Genomic DNA, 15,113 nt, shown 5'->3' with positions numbered 1-15,113 from the left:
GAGTCACAGTATCACAAAGCATGCTCAGCCACTGGAACTCAGAGGGTATAAGAAATAGGCACCAACCAGGTTAAGGAGTGTCCTCAACGGCGAGCCGGGGAGGGGAGCGACCCGCGGCCCCTACCTCCTCTCCCCCCCCAAAGCCCCACGCCCTCCACCCCTCACCTTGGACCACACGGGAGGGGGCGGACCTTCCAACCTTTGCAAGTCCCAATCTGGGATACAGACCGCTGGAATGTCCAGTGCTTCACAGAACAGAGTGGTATCTGCTGGAGTGCGAAGGGTCGCCGATTTACCCCCTCTGCGCGCTGTTAGTGCAAACGGGTAACCCCAGCGGTATGGAACCTGGTGCTCCTTCAGGCTCGTGAGGAGGGGTTTGAGGTGCCGCCTTTTCTGGAGTGTGATGCGAGAAAGATCCGGGAAAAGCTGGATTTCCTTGCCATTGAACACAGATGCCGTGCGCCTCATTCTAGCCTTAGCCATGATCAGTTCTTTGGTGGAGAAGTCGTGAATGCAACAAATGATGTCCCGGGGTTGGGTGGATAAATTCTTCGGCTGTAAAGCCCTGTGTGCCCTGTCCAGCTTGATGATGTTAGAAGGGGGAGCGTCCAACACTTCATTAAAGATGGATTGTAGTATGGAGTTTGTGTCCTCGGGCCCATCTGACTCTGGGACCCCCCTCACACGGACATTGCAACGGCGTCCTCTGTTGTCGAGATCCTCTATGTGAGACTGCATATCCTCCATAATTTTTTGTTGCGATGTTGCCAGTTTGTGTAATTCTGATACATGGGATCTGGTGATGTCATGCTCTTCCTCCAGGGATTCAATTCTGCCAGACAATTGCTGCAAATCTCTCCTCACTTCAGCTATTTCTGACCTGCAAGTTGCTTTAACCTCATGTATGAGGCATTGAAAGTCCTCTTTAGAAGGAAGTTTACTTATGAAATCATGCATGTCCTTATAGAAGGTGTCTGGCCCTTTAAGGTGAGCACCTGCAGTAATAGACACTGGAGTTTTAGTCTGGTGCTGGGGAAGTTGATCTCCACACCGAGGCCCAGAGGGGGGAAGCAGGCTGCTCTGTTCCCTGATATTACCAGCTGTAGCTGCAGTCCCTTCTTCTCCCGGCAGTGGGGAGGGCTGCCCCCCAACCTCCACCTTATCTCCCACAGCCACTATGTGCTCCTGGGCCTGCTGCTGCTGTGCCTGAGGATCCGATGCAGTGCAGGGCTGCTGAGCCAAGGCATTCCCTGTTGGAACTGCTGCAGAGATTCCTCCACTTTCCCCTGTGTCCCCGCTCACCCACTCCTCCTTCTCTTGCTGCTTAGCAGGCCGGGCCAGTGCCTCCATTTCCCCTCCATGCTCCTGGAAAGATGGCGTCCGGGCCTCCCCTGGACCCTGTTCCAGGCCCAAGAAAGTATCCAGCGCCGTGGTGTGCAGCGGGGGGGGCACCGATGCCTGCTGCGATGGTTTAATCCTCCGTGGTCCCATCCTGAGAGCCGGTGAGTAGGTTTATGCTTATGATAAGTGCTGATTTAGCTGAGGGTCAACAGGAGCTCCTCTTCCCCACGTCCACTCAGCTCAGCATCCTGGACACGCCCCGGTAAATGTAATTTTAGCATATTACTACCTTATCTGGGCATGCGGTGTGTGTGACATGGTTAGATTCATCCTGTTTAATTTATGTAGGAGGCGCTCTGAAACTCAGAAAGTCTATGCAGACCATGCAAGAACTGCCAAAAATTAGAAGAAAGGACTGTAATACACCCTGTATTAGACGTAAAGCAGGACCTCATACACATTATGTTCAAATGGTTCGCTAGTGGGACTGCTTTACTCATAAAGGCTACGCAGTAAGTGCCAGGGCTGCCAAAAATTAGGAGGACTAGAATATTTCCTGGAAGACATGTAGAGGAGGGCCTCAGACAACATCTCTTGACCATTTTTAAGGTGTAGGACTCCTACCCTGGTACAGTCTATGCACTTATTGCAAGGACACTATCTAGAATTCTAAGAAAGGATTATACATGCAGCAAGAAACAGAGGAGGGCTTCTGACTACATTTTGTCAGTTGTAAAAAGATTCATCCTCCTACCTGGTATAGCCTATGCACTTACTGAAAGGACTATCTAGAATTCAAAGAAAGGTTTGTACATGCAGCAAGAGATTAAATTGTTTGATTATTTAAAAAAAAACAAAAAACAAAAAAAACCTGTGTTTTTCGGACTATAAGACGCACTTTTCTTCCCCAAAGTTTTGGGGGAAAGTGGGCGGTGCGTCCTAGTCCGATGGCTGCTAGGAAGGGGGGTTTGGTGGTGGCGGAGCTGGTCATCAGAGGCAGGAGCAGGTTGTAGCAGCGCCTGCCGTGACCACGTTGGCCCGCTCATTAGCCTCATTTCATATGCACTGCATCCCGATGCCCATCAGCTCTCAGCCATGAAGTCGGCACTGAGAGATGGGCGGGGGCTGCATGCATACTAAACAGCCGGCCCGCGTGATCATCCCGGGCTCCTACAGCCTCGAGTGAACTTGTGTGGCTATATTCACTGACCCCACCCCCCCTGCATATCATCATCTGTGTGGGGGCAGTGAATAAGTATACTCACCGGTCACTGTTCCCTGCAGCATCGCGATGACCTCCTGTCTGCCTTCCCGCTGATGTGTGTGGAGAGCGGTGAGCACAGCACAGCGATGACATCATCGCTTTGCACACGGCTGCACACAGGTCAGCGGCAGCTGGTGGCACAGACAGCAAGACGAGTGATGCTGTGTGGAGTGAGGAAAGGGGAGTATAAACGTTTGTTTTTAGGTGTGCCACAGGATGCGGGCCATATACCAGGATGGGAGCACGTACCAGAATGGGGTATTTATCAGGATGGGGGACATATATACAAGGATGGGGATAATATACAAGGCAGGAGGATCATTACCAGGATGGGGTACCTTAGTAGAGAATTTGGGTATATTACCCCCATAACAGTGTCAGCAGCAGATCCTCGCCCCATAAGTGTGTTATGACAACATTTTTTGCTTAAAAATTTATTTCCCTATTTTCCTTCTCTAAAACCAGGGTGCGTCTTATCGTCCGAAAAATACGGTATCTGCCAACAACTTTTGGGCAGTGTTCGGCCTTTAGGAGTGTTATCTCACACCACCCTGCTAAGTGGTACCGTAAGGTTGGTGTGGGGTGTGAGGTTTTTTTGGTTGTGCTCATGCAGCAGGCAAAGGTTCACCTGCTCAACTATCTTGATCTGTGCGTGCACCAGCAGCAGCAGCAGCAGCATGTTTAATTCCCACTCCGTTACTGCATGGTTGGCGCACACTAAATTACGGAGGCTGCTAACTGCGGTATTAATAGGTAAATTGGTAAGGATCTGTCGTCAGTGTGAGATCTATTCAAAATGACTATGAGGTGCAGGTGATGTTATGGGCCACGAGATTGTGTAAGGCGGGAATGCCACAACATGTAAAATCATGAGGGGTGTGGATCAGGTACCGAGTAATGGCCACAAGCCTAAACGCCAACTGTAGCAGAAAGCAGTCTAGATATATGGCTGTTTACTATTTTGGTTTGTGGGTGCCTGTGTATTACCGCATGAGCTCCAAGGCTTGGGGTAGAGACAGCTGGACACTGCGCTGGGACAAGGAAATGGACATGGTTGCTTATGGTGTTTGCAAATGTGCAAAGACAGGTTCAGGGTGGGAGACATGCACACCTGAGGGGATTGAGCAGCATGTAGCACAGGGAAAGAGGCAGTATGGTCACCCGTAGAGAATGATTGTACAATCAGGCATTTTACCCACTTAAGCCCGCTACACACGCTTCAATATATCTCACAATCCGTCGTTGGGGTCAAGTTGTAAGTGACGCACATCCGGCATCGTTTGTGAGGTATCTGCATGTGACCCCTACCTGCGATCAGGATTGAACGCAAAACCGTTGATCGCAAACACATCGTATCATTCTCTAGAATTGAGCGTTTTGTTGCATGAACCTAGTCAATTGTAACGTGTGACATCCCTCATACGATTTTTGATGTCTGATGCTATGTGCGCAGGTGTGCGCTCTGCACCGCAGCTTAAAAAAGGTCTGCTTCAGAGCGCAGCTGAAAAGCTGCGTTCTGAAGCGCCTCACAATGTCTGTCATTCACTAATCTCTGTCAGTCGGTCACTATCTCTGTCCCTCACTCTCTGTCCATGTCAGTCTATCCCCCTCTCTCATATACTCCCCGATCCCCGGCATTCACACTGCTCCGGCGGCTTTTACTGTTCTGAAAAAGCCGACCGCCCATTAAACAATCTCGTATTTCCTGCTATCCCCGCCCACCGGCGCCTATGATTGGTTACAGTGAGACACGCCCCCACGCTGAGTGACAGGTGTCTCACTGCACCCAATCACAGCAGCCGGTGGGCGTGTCTATACTGTGTAGTGAAATAAATAAATAATTTTAAAAAACGGCGTGCGGTCCCCCCCCAATTTTAAAACCAGCCAGATAAAGCCATACGGCTGAAGGCTGGTATTCTCAGGATGGGGAGCCCCACGTTATGGGGAGCCCCCCAGCCTAACAATATCAGCCAACAGCCGCCCAGAATTGCCGCATACATTAGATGCGACAGTTCTGGGACTGTACCCGGCTCTTCCCGATTTTGCCCTGGTGCATTGGCAAATCGGGGTAATAAGGAGTTATTGGCAGCCCATAGCTGCCAATAAGTCCTAGATTAATCATGTCAGGCGTCTAGGAGACACCTTCCATGATTAATCTGTAAATTACAGTAAATAAACACACACAGCTGAAAAAATCCTTTATTAGAAATAAAAAACACAAACATATACCCTGGTTAACCACTTTAATCAGCCCCAAAAAGCCCTCCATGTCCGGCGGAATCCAGGATGCTCCAGCTTCGCTTCCAGCGCTGCTGCATGGAGGTGACAGGAGCTGCAGAATACACCGCCGCTCCTGTCACCTCCACGCAGCTAATGAAGGCAATAGCGCGATCAGCTGAGCTGTCACTGAGGTTACCCGCTGTCACTGGATCCAGCGGTGGCCGCGGGTAACCTCAGTGACAGCTCAGCTGATCGCGCTACTCACCTCAGTTGCTGCGTGGAGGTGAGAGGAGCGGCGGTGAGTAGCGCGATCAGCTGAGCTGTCACTGAGGTTACCCGCGGCCACCGCTGGATCCAGTGACAGCGGGTAACCTCAGTGACAGCTCAGCTGATCGCGCGGCTGTCCTCAGTTGCTGTGTGAAGCTGACCGGAGCGGCGGTGTATTCTGCAGCTCCGGTCACCTCCATGCAGCAGCGCTGGAAGCGACGCTGGAGCATCCTGGATTACGCCGGACATGGAGGGCTTTTTTTGGGCTGATTAAAGTGGTTAACCAGGGTATATGTTTGTGTTTTTTATTTCTAATAAAGGATTTTTTTAGGTGTGTGTGTTTATTTACTGTAATTTACAGATTAATCATGGAAGGTGTCTCATAGACGCCTGACATGATTAATCTAGGATTTATTGGAAGCTATGGGCTGCCAATAACTCCTTATTACCCCGATTTGCCAACGCACCAGGGCAAATCGGGAAGAGCCGGGTACAGCCCCAGAACTGTCGCATATAATGTATGCGGCAATTCTGGGCGGCTGTTGGCTGATATTGTTAGGCTGGGGGGCTCCCCATAACGTGGAGCTCCCCATCCTGAGAATACCAGCCTTCAGCCGTATGGCTTTATCTGGTTGGTTTTAAAATTGGGGGGAACCGCACGCCGTTTTTTTTAATTATTTAATTATTTATTTCACTACACAGTATAGACACGCCCACCGGCTGCTGTGATTGGGTGCAGTGAGACACCTATCACTCAGCGTGGGGGCGTGTCTCACTGCAACCAATCATAGGCGCCGGTGGGCGGGGAAAGCAGGGAATACGAGATTGTTTAATGGGCGGCCGGCTTTTTCAAAATAGTAAAAGCCGCCGGAACAGTGTGAACGCCGTGCAGCGCCGGGGATCGGGTATCGGTGAGTATATGAGAGAGGGCTGCTCAATTAAGTTACTCAGGAGTTTAGCGGTCACCGGTGAGTCCTTCCTGAGACCGCTAATCAGGACGCGACACAGACAGAGCCGCAGCATGACAATGAAGTCGGGTGAGGTTCACCAGAGTTCATTCTGACAGTGCGGCTCTGTCTGTGTCTGCTGTCATCTGCCATTCAGCTCTGCTACATGGCTGTCTGTGTCTGCTGTCAGCGGCCATGTAGCAGAGCTGAATGGCAGATGACATAGTAAAAACGCATCCCTACACATTACACACGCTTGGCAAGTCAATAAATAAAAAAAAAAAAAAAAAAGGTGCCCAATGCATACGTCACAGAACACATGATCTAAAGGATCGCACACAAAATTGATCAATTTAACATAGACTACTAACGCTCGTGTGACAGCAAATGAACGACCTACGTGTGATCTCATAAGATCCCGTATGCAACCTGGGCGTGTCACATCGCAAATGCGATTGTACAACTAATTGCAACGTGTAAAGCTGGCTTTAGGCAACCAGAAGGCATGGCAGCAACAGACGTATAGGAGAAACTCTGATTCCAGTTTTGGATCAATGTTGAACACACTCTTGACTCTGAGTGGTGAAGGACATGCAGACAGTGCGAAGCCTAGCCAAAATGGGAAGGAGGAATGGCAGTACAGCCAGCATCAGGCATACAGAAGGCACTCTGATTCCAGGGTTTTTTTGTTTGTTTTTTTCAATTTTGAAAACATTCTTAATTTCTGACTCAAAAACACAGAAAGAATTTGCATTCAATAGACGAGATTCTTTGAGGTAGGCTTCTAAGGCTAGTTTCACCCTTGCGTTGAACGGCATCCGTTGCATTGTGTTGTGTGACGGATGCGTTGCATATAGTGGCACAACAGATGCAACGGATCGTACAAAACAACGAAATCTGTTTGTTTTTTTTTTTTGTTTTTTTTTTTTTTCTTTTTCTTCAGAGTTTACAGACTATTGTGAACTATCCGCTGATCACCCGGCTGCTGGGCAATCAGCTGAGCACTCTCAAAAGCTGGGTGACCAGCTGATCGCACACGGCAGCCGGGCGATCAGCCGATTGTTCAGCCGGCGAGAATGTGTGCGGGGGGCGGAGTGCGGGGTGGGTGGAGCCAAGCGGGGCCATGGTGCTTTTCTCCCCCCCCCCCCCCCATTCACCTTTTGAGCCTCCCCTATTTCCTCATAGACTAAGCTTACGAGCAGGGCCCTCACTCCTCCTGGTATCTTAATGTTGTTATTTTGTATTATTTTGTATTGTCTCATATTGTCTGTACATGTCCCCTCTGAATTGTAAAGTGCTGCAGATATGTTGGCGCTATAGAAATAAAAATTATTATAATTATGATTATTATTATATGGCGCTGAGGACGTCAGTGCCAGGGACTGCATGGCTGGAGACGTGTGTGTGTGTGTGTGTGTGTGTGTGTACATGCGGAGTGGAGTGCGGGAGGGGGCGGAGCCGAGCGGGGAAGTGTCGGGCTCCCTGCACACATGGCCAGGGTAAATATCGGGTAACTAAGTAAAGCACTTTGCTTGGTTACCCGATATTTACCTTTGTTACTAGCATGCACCGCTTAGCGCTGGCTCCTTGCACACGTAGCCAGGGTTAATATCGGGTTGATAAGCAAAGCGCTTTGCTTAGTAACCCGATGTGTACCCTGGTTACGTGTGCAGGGAGCCAGACAGAGGCATACGCAGCGAAAGCCTACGGATTCCGCTGGTCAAAAAGCGTTACGTGCTGCTTTCCTTCTGCCCGGCGGAAGAAACGCAGCGTCGGCCAGCGGAAGCAACGCAGGTCCATCAGTCGCAATCTGTCGTCCATACAAGTCTATGGGAAGCAGCGGAATCCGTTAACGGATTCTGCTGTTTTCCAAAACGGCGGATTGCGACTGAAGGAAAAAAACACAAGTGTGAAACTAGCCTAAGAATTATCTATTATGCCATCATACACAACTATGGAAAAGTTACAGCGAGGGTGTCATCATGACCAGGTTGATGTGGTGAATGAGGAGGACACAAAAAGAAGAAACCATGGACTGTCTACCCTTGTTTAGGAAGAAAGCTGTGCATGGTAATATAACACAAAAGGAATATTTCAATTGACTTGAGGTCCAGCTGCTGTCATCCAGTGGGGTTGAAGATTCTGGCTAAACCACTATTTGTTCATTTTGATAAGTCAGCTTGTCAGCATTGTCAGTTAAGTGGATGAGCCTAGCTGTTATTTTGCCCCCAGCGGCACTAAAGACATGCTTGGATAAAACGCTTGTGGCAGGGAAGGCTGCCTTTATTGTTCCTGCTGTGTGTCTCCCTCCTCTCCACTCCTTGGTTGTACATAGAACTATGACCTCTGCCGCCAGCCTTGCCAGATGGGAATTTTTGACCGATTTTATTTTTTTTTATTTTTTTTTCTCCAATGGCCTTCTAGTATTGCACCATTTTAGTAGCCCTCTCGACCGCAGGAATGAGAGCTGTAAAGTTCTCCTTGCTTGTAGTGTGGGTCGATAAGAGTGTAAAACTGGTAATCTGCTTTGCCAAAAATGTGTATAACATGAGGGTCCATGGAACGGCAACAGGACATAAATTCTGCCATGTGTGCCAAACTTCCAATGGGCAAGAATCCCCTGTCCCTGTCAGGGGGACGACTATACATCTCCTATTCTCTGTTGGGGATAGGACCCTGTGTAGCACAGGCAACCATCTCCTGTTCCTCCACTGGGGGTAGTACCATCAGTAGCACAGGCAACCATCTCCTGCTCCTCCATTGGCAGTAGTACTCGCGCAGGCAACCATCTTCTGGTGCTCCTCCTCCGTAATATCACCCTGCTGTGAAGATGAGATGAGGCTGGGGAGGATGGTAGTATCCTGAATATTTTCCTCCAACATCTCCACCTGTCCCACCCGCAAATCTTCCTCTTTCATTGTAAGCAGCAAGCGTTTCAGTAGTGTGAGACTCGTGGGATTAGTGGATGAGGGCAGGTATATCTCGCCCCGGTATCGGTCCTATGTGACCTAGCCTGGCTGGATCACCTGGCTACTAATGGATTAATGGGATGTGAAGGACGGAGGTAAAAGGAATCTGGGAAGTTGGGGGAGGGTCTCCGTCTGGGAACACAGAAAGCCTGTCTGTGTAGGAGACACTTGTGAGTGGGAGCAGTGCTCGATGTCTGTATGGTTTAGCTGGAAGGGAGAAGCCCTCCAGTCTGTAGTTAGGAGGATATCATCCTGAATAGTTAGCGCTGGACAGGCAAGGATTTATTTTGTTGGTGGGTTTTGTTTTTTTTTGTGCTTTACTGCAATAAATCTGACCAAGCGTCAGTTACACCTGGAAGTCGGCTGTCTGCCTGAGGTGAATACCGAACCTACATGTCCTTTGAACCCAGAAAGGCGGTCCCCGAGCATGTTATCACAGTAGGCACAGAAGCAGGATTTTTACATTATAGCCTCATCCCCGCTCACCATCTTGGTAGGTTCCTCAAAGTTTTGGAGAACAGCACAGATGTCAGACATCAGGGCCACTTTACCATTCTTATGTGCATAGTCTGACTGGAATACCGACTGGTATGTTGCAGCTGGTATTCAACTATGTCCCTCTGCTGCTCACAAAGCCATACATATAGTATGTATGTAATGTTGAGTTCCAGTGCGGGGTCAGGTCGGAGATCAGTTGGTGAGCTGGCACTTTCAAGAGCCGCTGCATCACGTACGGACCGATAGCAGCTGTATCTGACTTGCAGAAATGGGTGTACATGTGGCGCACCTTCATAATTAGCTGAGGCAAATTTGGGTAGGTTTTCAGAAAGCACTGAACCATTAAATTGATCACATGGACCAGACATGGTAAGTGTGTCAGCTTCCCAAGCTGCCTTATCACATGACCATTCCTGGTTGGAGGTTCAGCGGTGAGAGCCACAGATCTGTCTGGTCTGTTATACCTTTCAACAACTCTGCGGCAGTGTGTTGTTTGTCACCTAAAGATATGAGTTTCAGGAGAGGCTGTTGCCGCGTCACCGCGGCATTGCTTCCAGCTTGTGACTGATAGGGATGACGTTTTAGCGATAGAGGTGGAAAGGGTGCTGGAACTGGCGTAGGTGGTGGAGGAAACCGTGATGGAACTATAGCCCGAAATTCCAGATGTCGGTAGCACCTGTGCTGACCCAGGCTCTAACTAATTTCCCGCCTCAACGAGGTTCACCCAGTGTGCCGACAGGGAAATTTAGCATCCCTAGCCCAAGTATTTATCCACTTGTCCAGGGTTATGTGGACCTTGCCATTAACTATTTAGTGTTTTGAGCCTATGGGTGGCTGAGTATTTCTGCTTGCGTTCCAAGGCCTGGGGTAGAGACAGCTGGACGCTGCGCTTGGTCATAGAAGTGGCCGTAGTTGCTGATGGTGTTTGCGAATGTGCAAAGACAGTTTCACCTATGTCCTGGACAGGGGATTGACCAGCATATAGCACAGGGGAAAAGTCAGTGGGATCACCTGCAGACAGTGATTGTGGACCCAGACATTCGGCCCACCTAGTCGGGTGTTTGGATCACGTGTGCCTGAGCATGCTGGTGGTGATCAGGTTTGGCTCTACTAAGCTTGGTATGGCCCAAGTTGCAAATGACCGTTTTCATGTCGTCTGCATTTTCTGTAAAAAAAAAAAAAAAAAAAAGTGCCAGACTGAAGAACATCTAACCTCCTGGCCTGGGATCTTGCTGCATGTGGGTGCTCTGGGGAACAGTTTACCGCCTTCTCCCTTTAGCCTCCTCTCTGCCCCGTGTTGCAGATCCCTCACCCTCCAGCGTCTTTGATTAGTGGGCCTGACACAATATCATGCATGCATCACCTACTAACCAAAAGAGGAGTCAGGCAGGTACGAAGTGGTTTGCAGGGCCCCCGTGTGACTGCCATGGTATACTGATGTGACTGCCAGACAAGGGTGCTGCAAATAGATTCACTGGTTTCTATTATTTATTTCATTTTTTTTTCTTTTCCTTTTGTAGACGGTGCCAATCAGTAAAGACCTGGACTCAAGCAATGAAGAAAGACAGCAGGTCAGAATGGGCCCTTATAGTCCTGCTAAAAATGAACAACATCTAAGCCGGAGTCACGAAGGCTTAACATAGCGCCTATAGGACATCTTCTGCACAAAGCGGCTCTTGCTTTGGTGGATTTGTCACAATTTACATTTATTAGAATATATTTAGAAGACCTGGCTGATTTCTTCTAGAAATGGTGCATGTGGTTCTTCTGTCCCCTCTCCCCATTGACTAGATTCAAAAATGGCTGCTCTTGTGTGGCCAATTCTTGACTAGTAATTAGGGACCAAACGTCCCATTGTCCCACATTTTATGACATGTATTTAAATATCTTTATAATATTAACCTTACTAGGAGTCCGAAGAACTTGATGATACTCCAGGCCCCGCAGAACCCCGGGTGAGGGACACTCCCGGGGACATATTTTTCGAGGCTGCTGTGAACACCATTGCCTTCCACCCCAGTCGGGACATCCTCGCAGCTGGAGACCTAGATGGAGATGTGTTTGTGTAAGTCTTCATTGTTTTGTTTCTCGAATACTATTGATTCCTAAGTCATTATGTTCCGCTCATCTACCATGTTTTTGAACAATAATGTGCACCTTTTTAGCACAAAACAAAATCTTATTCATAAAGTGTGTGCATCTTATCATCCAGAGGCAGCTTATTCTTATTGAGGACTTTAGCACAGTGTCCTGCCCGGTCACTCCGAAATCTGTCCTCTCTCTCCTGCCCTGCACTGACCAGTCTGAAGGGTGCTGGGCATGAGAGGAAACTACCAGAACACGTATGGATACTGGTTAGGCTATGTGCACACAGTGCGTTTTTTTGACGCTGCGTTTTTGTGCCTTTTTGGCCGCTAAAAACGCACAAAAACGCACCTGCGTCGAAAAAACGCAGCAAAAAACGCACGCGTTTTGCCGCGATTTGGTGCGTTTTTTTGCTGCGTTTTGCTGCGTTTTTGCTCACTGCGTCCTTATGCGTTTTTTTATCAGTGAACAAAAAAAAGTCTGATGTCATTTCCTTCTTCAATGTGTTCTTCATTCTCCACTAGTGTATGCAGAAGAGCAGACAGCTGCAGAACTACAAATCTCAGCATACTCCATCCAATAGTGTATGCAGGAGAGCAGACAGCAGCTGTCGAACTACAAGGCTCAGCATCCTCCTTCCAGGACTGTATGCAGGATTTCTTTGCCCCCCCCCCCCCCAAACAAAAAAAATGACGTGGGCTTCGCCATATTTTTGTATGCTAGCCGGGTACAGCAGGCAGGTACGGGCTGCCCCCAACCCCCAGCTGCCTATTTGTACCCGGCTGGGAACCAAAAATATAGGGAAGCCCTTTTTTTTTTTAAAATTATTTCATGAATTTCATGAAATAATTTAAAAAAAAAAATGACGTGAGCTTCGCCCAATTTTTGAGTCCAGCCGGGTACAACTAGGCAGCTGGGGATTGGAATCCACAGTGCAGGGTGCCCATGCTTTCTGGGCACCCCCGCTGTGAATTGCAGTCCCGCAGCCACCCCAGAAAATGGCGCTTTCATAGAAGCGCCATCTTCTGGCGCTGTATCCAACTCTTCCAGCTGCCCTGATGCCGGGTGGCTCGCCGGGTAATAATGGGGTTAGGGCTAGCTGTATAGCTGGCCCTAAGCCCGAAATTCATGGTGTCATGCCAATATTAGACATGGCCACCATGAATTTCTAGTAAAGATAAAAAAAAAACACAACACCCAGAAAAATATTTTTATTAGAAATAAAACACAACACAATTAGTGACTCCATCTTTATTGAAATAAAGAACCCCCCTCCGCAGTAATCCTGGGTCAGGGTCCCGCGCCGTCCAATCCGGATCCAATATCATCTGATCGGTTTGCTGGAAGGCAAAGCGATCAGATGATGTGTCAGGTTCTAGGGGCTGAATCCCATCACACATCAGCTGATTGTATAAAAGCCGATTATACAATCAGCAGATGCATCGGTGCAAAAAAAAAAAATAAAAAATAATACTCACTTATGTGCTGATTACCGGCAGCTCCTGGAGCGATGGGGCGGGAGTCTGATCCCGTCCGATCGCTGCAGCAGCTGCCGGTAATCAGGGATGAAGTCTCCTGACGCATCCGCTGATACCGGCCGGGCGCCCGCGTCACCGCGATACTTACGATCAGCTGATGCGTCAGGTGACTGCATCAGGTGATCCATCGCCAGGTCCTGCATCCATCGGAGCTTTCCCGGCCGTCTGCACACAGCCGGAGCGGGGGTGGCGATACCGTGAGAGGAGATGGGAGCGGGCATGGCACCGGGAGGCTGCAGACAGGTGAGTATAACTTTTTTTTTTTCTACTGTTAACTTTTGTTTTCGCAGCCGCTTCCACCTCCTGCCTGTACGTGACGCCGCACGGCAGCATACATGCACAGGACGGGAGGTGGACGCGGCGGTGACGGTACCGGGAGGATTCACGCTTCTGTATATACTGACAGAAGGAATCCTCTTCCTGTACACGTCACTTTACTACCCACCTCCTGCGTTTATAGCTGTGTTTTTTCCAGCACCCATGACAGCACCACGAGAGAGGGGATCCGCCCTTCAAGGACAGGAAACCTCCAGGATAAAAAGGGGCGGTACCTCTCCCCGCATCAGTTGGTTTCCTGTCCTTGAACAGGGAGCCTCCAGAGATCCAGGATGGTCCTGGGGGGCCTTATTCTCGTCCTATCTGCCCTGACAAACCCCATTGATCACTTGGAGTCCATGTCATTCACTACTCTGTCTCTGAAACAGACTTCCTGACACCTTCACATCAGCTTGTAGGGTTAGTGACTTCCAGGCCCTATCTTAGTTCCACCATTCCTCAGCTTTCAAGGATAAGGTGTCCTGAAACCTGCCCCTCCTTGCTTCCTGATAGTACGTCATGTTTTCTTCATTCAAAAGGGAATTGTTCTTCCATCCTTTGGGATAGTCGGCAAGATCAGGAAGGGGAGGGGGGGGCCTTGCCTGGACATTAGCGGTTCCTTATGGAATATCTGTCTGCAGCAGAGGCAGGTCCGGTTTGTTTTCTTTCAGGGTGATCGCTAGACGCTCAAGGCTTCTACATCCACTTGGTGGGTGTATCTGCGAAGCCACTTCTTCGCCTGCTCGGCTTGTGGTAGGTATGTGCCTGTAGGTCTGAAAGTTCACTGCACAAGGGCGATGACATCTCCTGGGCTGCAAGATCGTATGTCACCATTGAGCAGCTTGTCAGGGGCCACGTGATCTTCCCCTTTCACTCGCTATAGGCACTATAAGTTGGCCTTATCCTTACTGGCTTCACCTGGGGAGCTCAGTTCTGTGATTTCCCCCCCCTTGGCTTATTCCTCTATCTATGTAATTCTCTCGTGGTGCTGTCATGGGTGCTGGAAAAATACGTAATTACTTACTGGTAATGTGTTTTTTCTGAACCCATGACAGCACCCTTACATTCTCTCCCTGCATGTGGATAATTGGCTGTTTTTTAGCTGCACGGGGTTCATGTTGGTGCTGGTTGTTATAATGTTGTTTCCTCCGGAGGTCCTTTCATGCTCTGTAAACCAACTGATGCGGGGAGAGGTACCGCCCCTTTTTATCCTGGAGGTTTCCTGTCCTTGAAGGGCGGATCCCCTCTCTCGTGGTGCTGTCATGGGTTCAGAAAAAACACATTGCCAGTAAGTAATTACGTATTTTGGTCTTAGAAACGCACCAAAACGCAGCTATTTGCGTTTCTCATTGCGTCTTTCAACATCCCAGTGCACTCAATGGATGAAAAGCGCAGTGAAAAACGCGGGAATAATTGACATGCTGCGTTTTTGTGGTCCCCACAAAAACGCAGCTGAAAAAAAACGCTGTGTGGGGACAGCAAAAAATGAAAACTCATAGACTTTGCTGGGGAAGCAAAGTCATGCAGTTTTGAGGCCAAAAACGCACCCGAAAAACGCGCAAAAACGCCGAGAAAAACGCACTGTGTGCACATAGCCTTATACTGCGTCTTGCGTCATGTTATCAGCTACAAGCCTGGAAGGATCTTGTTGTGTACTCCACGTGCAGCA

General features: G+C 49.1%; 1 protein-coding gene across 1 annotated transcript in view; it reads left to right on the top strand.

Moving 5' to 3' along the window:
* WDR55 (WD repeat domain 55) overlaps window positions 1-15,113 on the top strand; it is a 49,025-nt gene that overhangs the window by 9,988 nt on the left and 23,924 nt on the right. Inside the window, exons 2-3 of the mRNA XM_075342256.1 lie at window positions 11,027-11,077; window positions 11,417-11,571. Coding sequence (XP_075198371.1) covers window positions 11,027-11,077; window positions 11,417-11,571 — 206 coding nt within the window. The remainder of the gene's footprint in view (window positions 1-11,026; window positions 11,078-11,416; window positions 11,572-15,113) is intronic.

This window comes from Anomaloglossus baeobatrachus, chromosome 4, assembly GCF_048569485.1.
Source record: "Anomaloglossus baeobatrachus isolate aAnoBae1 chromosome 4, aAnoBae1.hap1, whole genome shotgun sequence".
Lineage (NCBI taxonomy): Eukaryota > Metazoa > Chordata > Amphibia > Anura > Aromobatidae > Anomaloglossus > Anomaloglossus baeobatrachus.
This window is presented reverse-complemented; position numbering and strand designations above follow the sequence as displayed.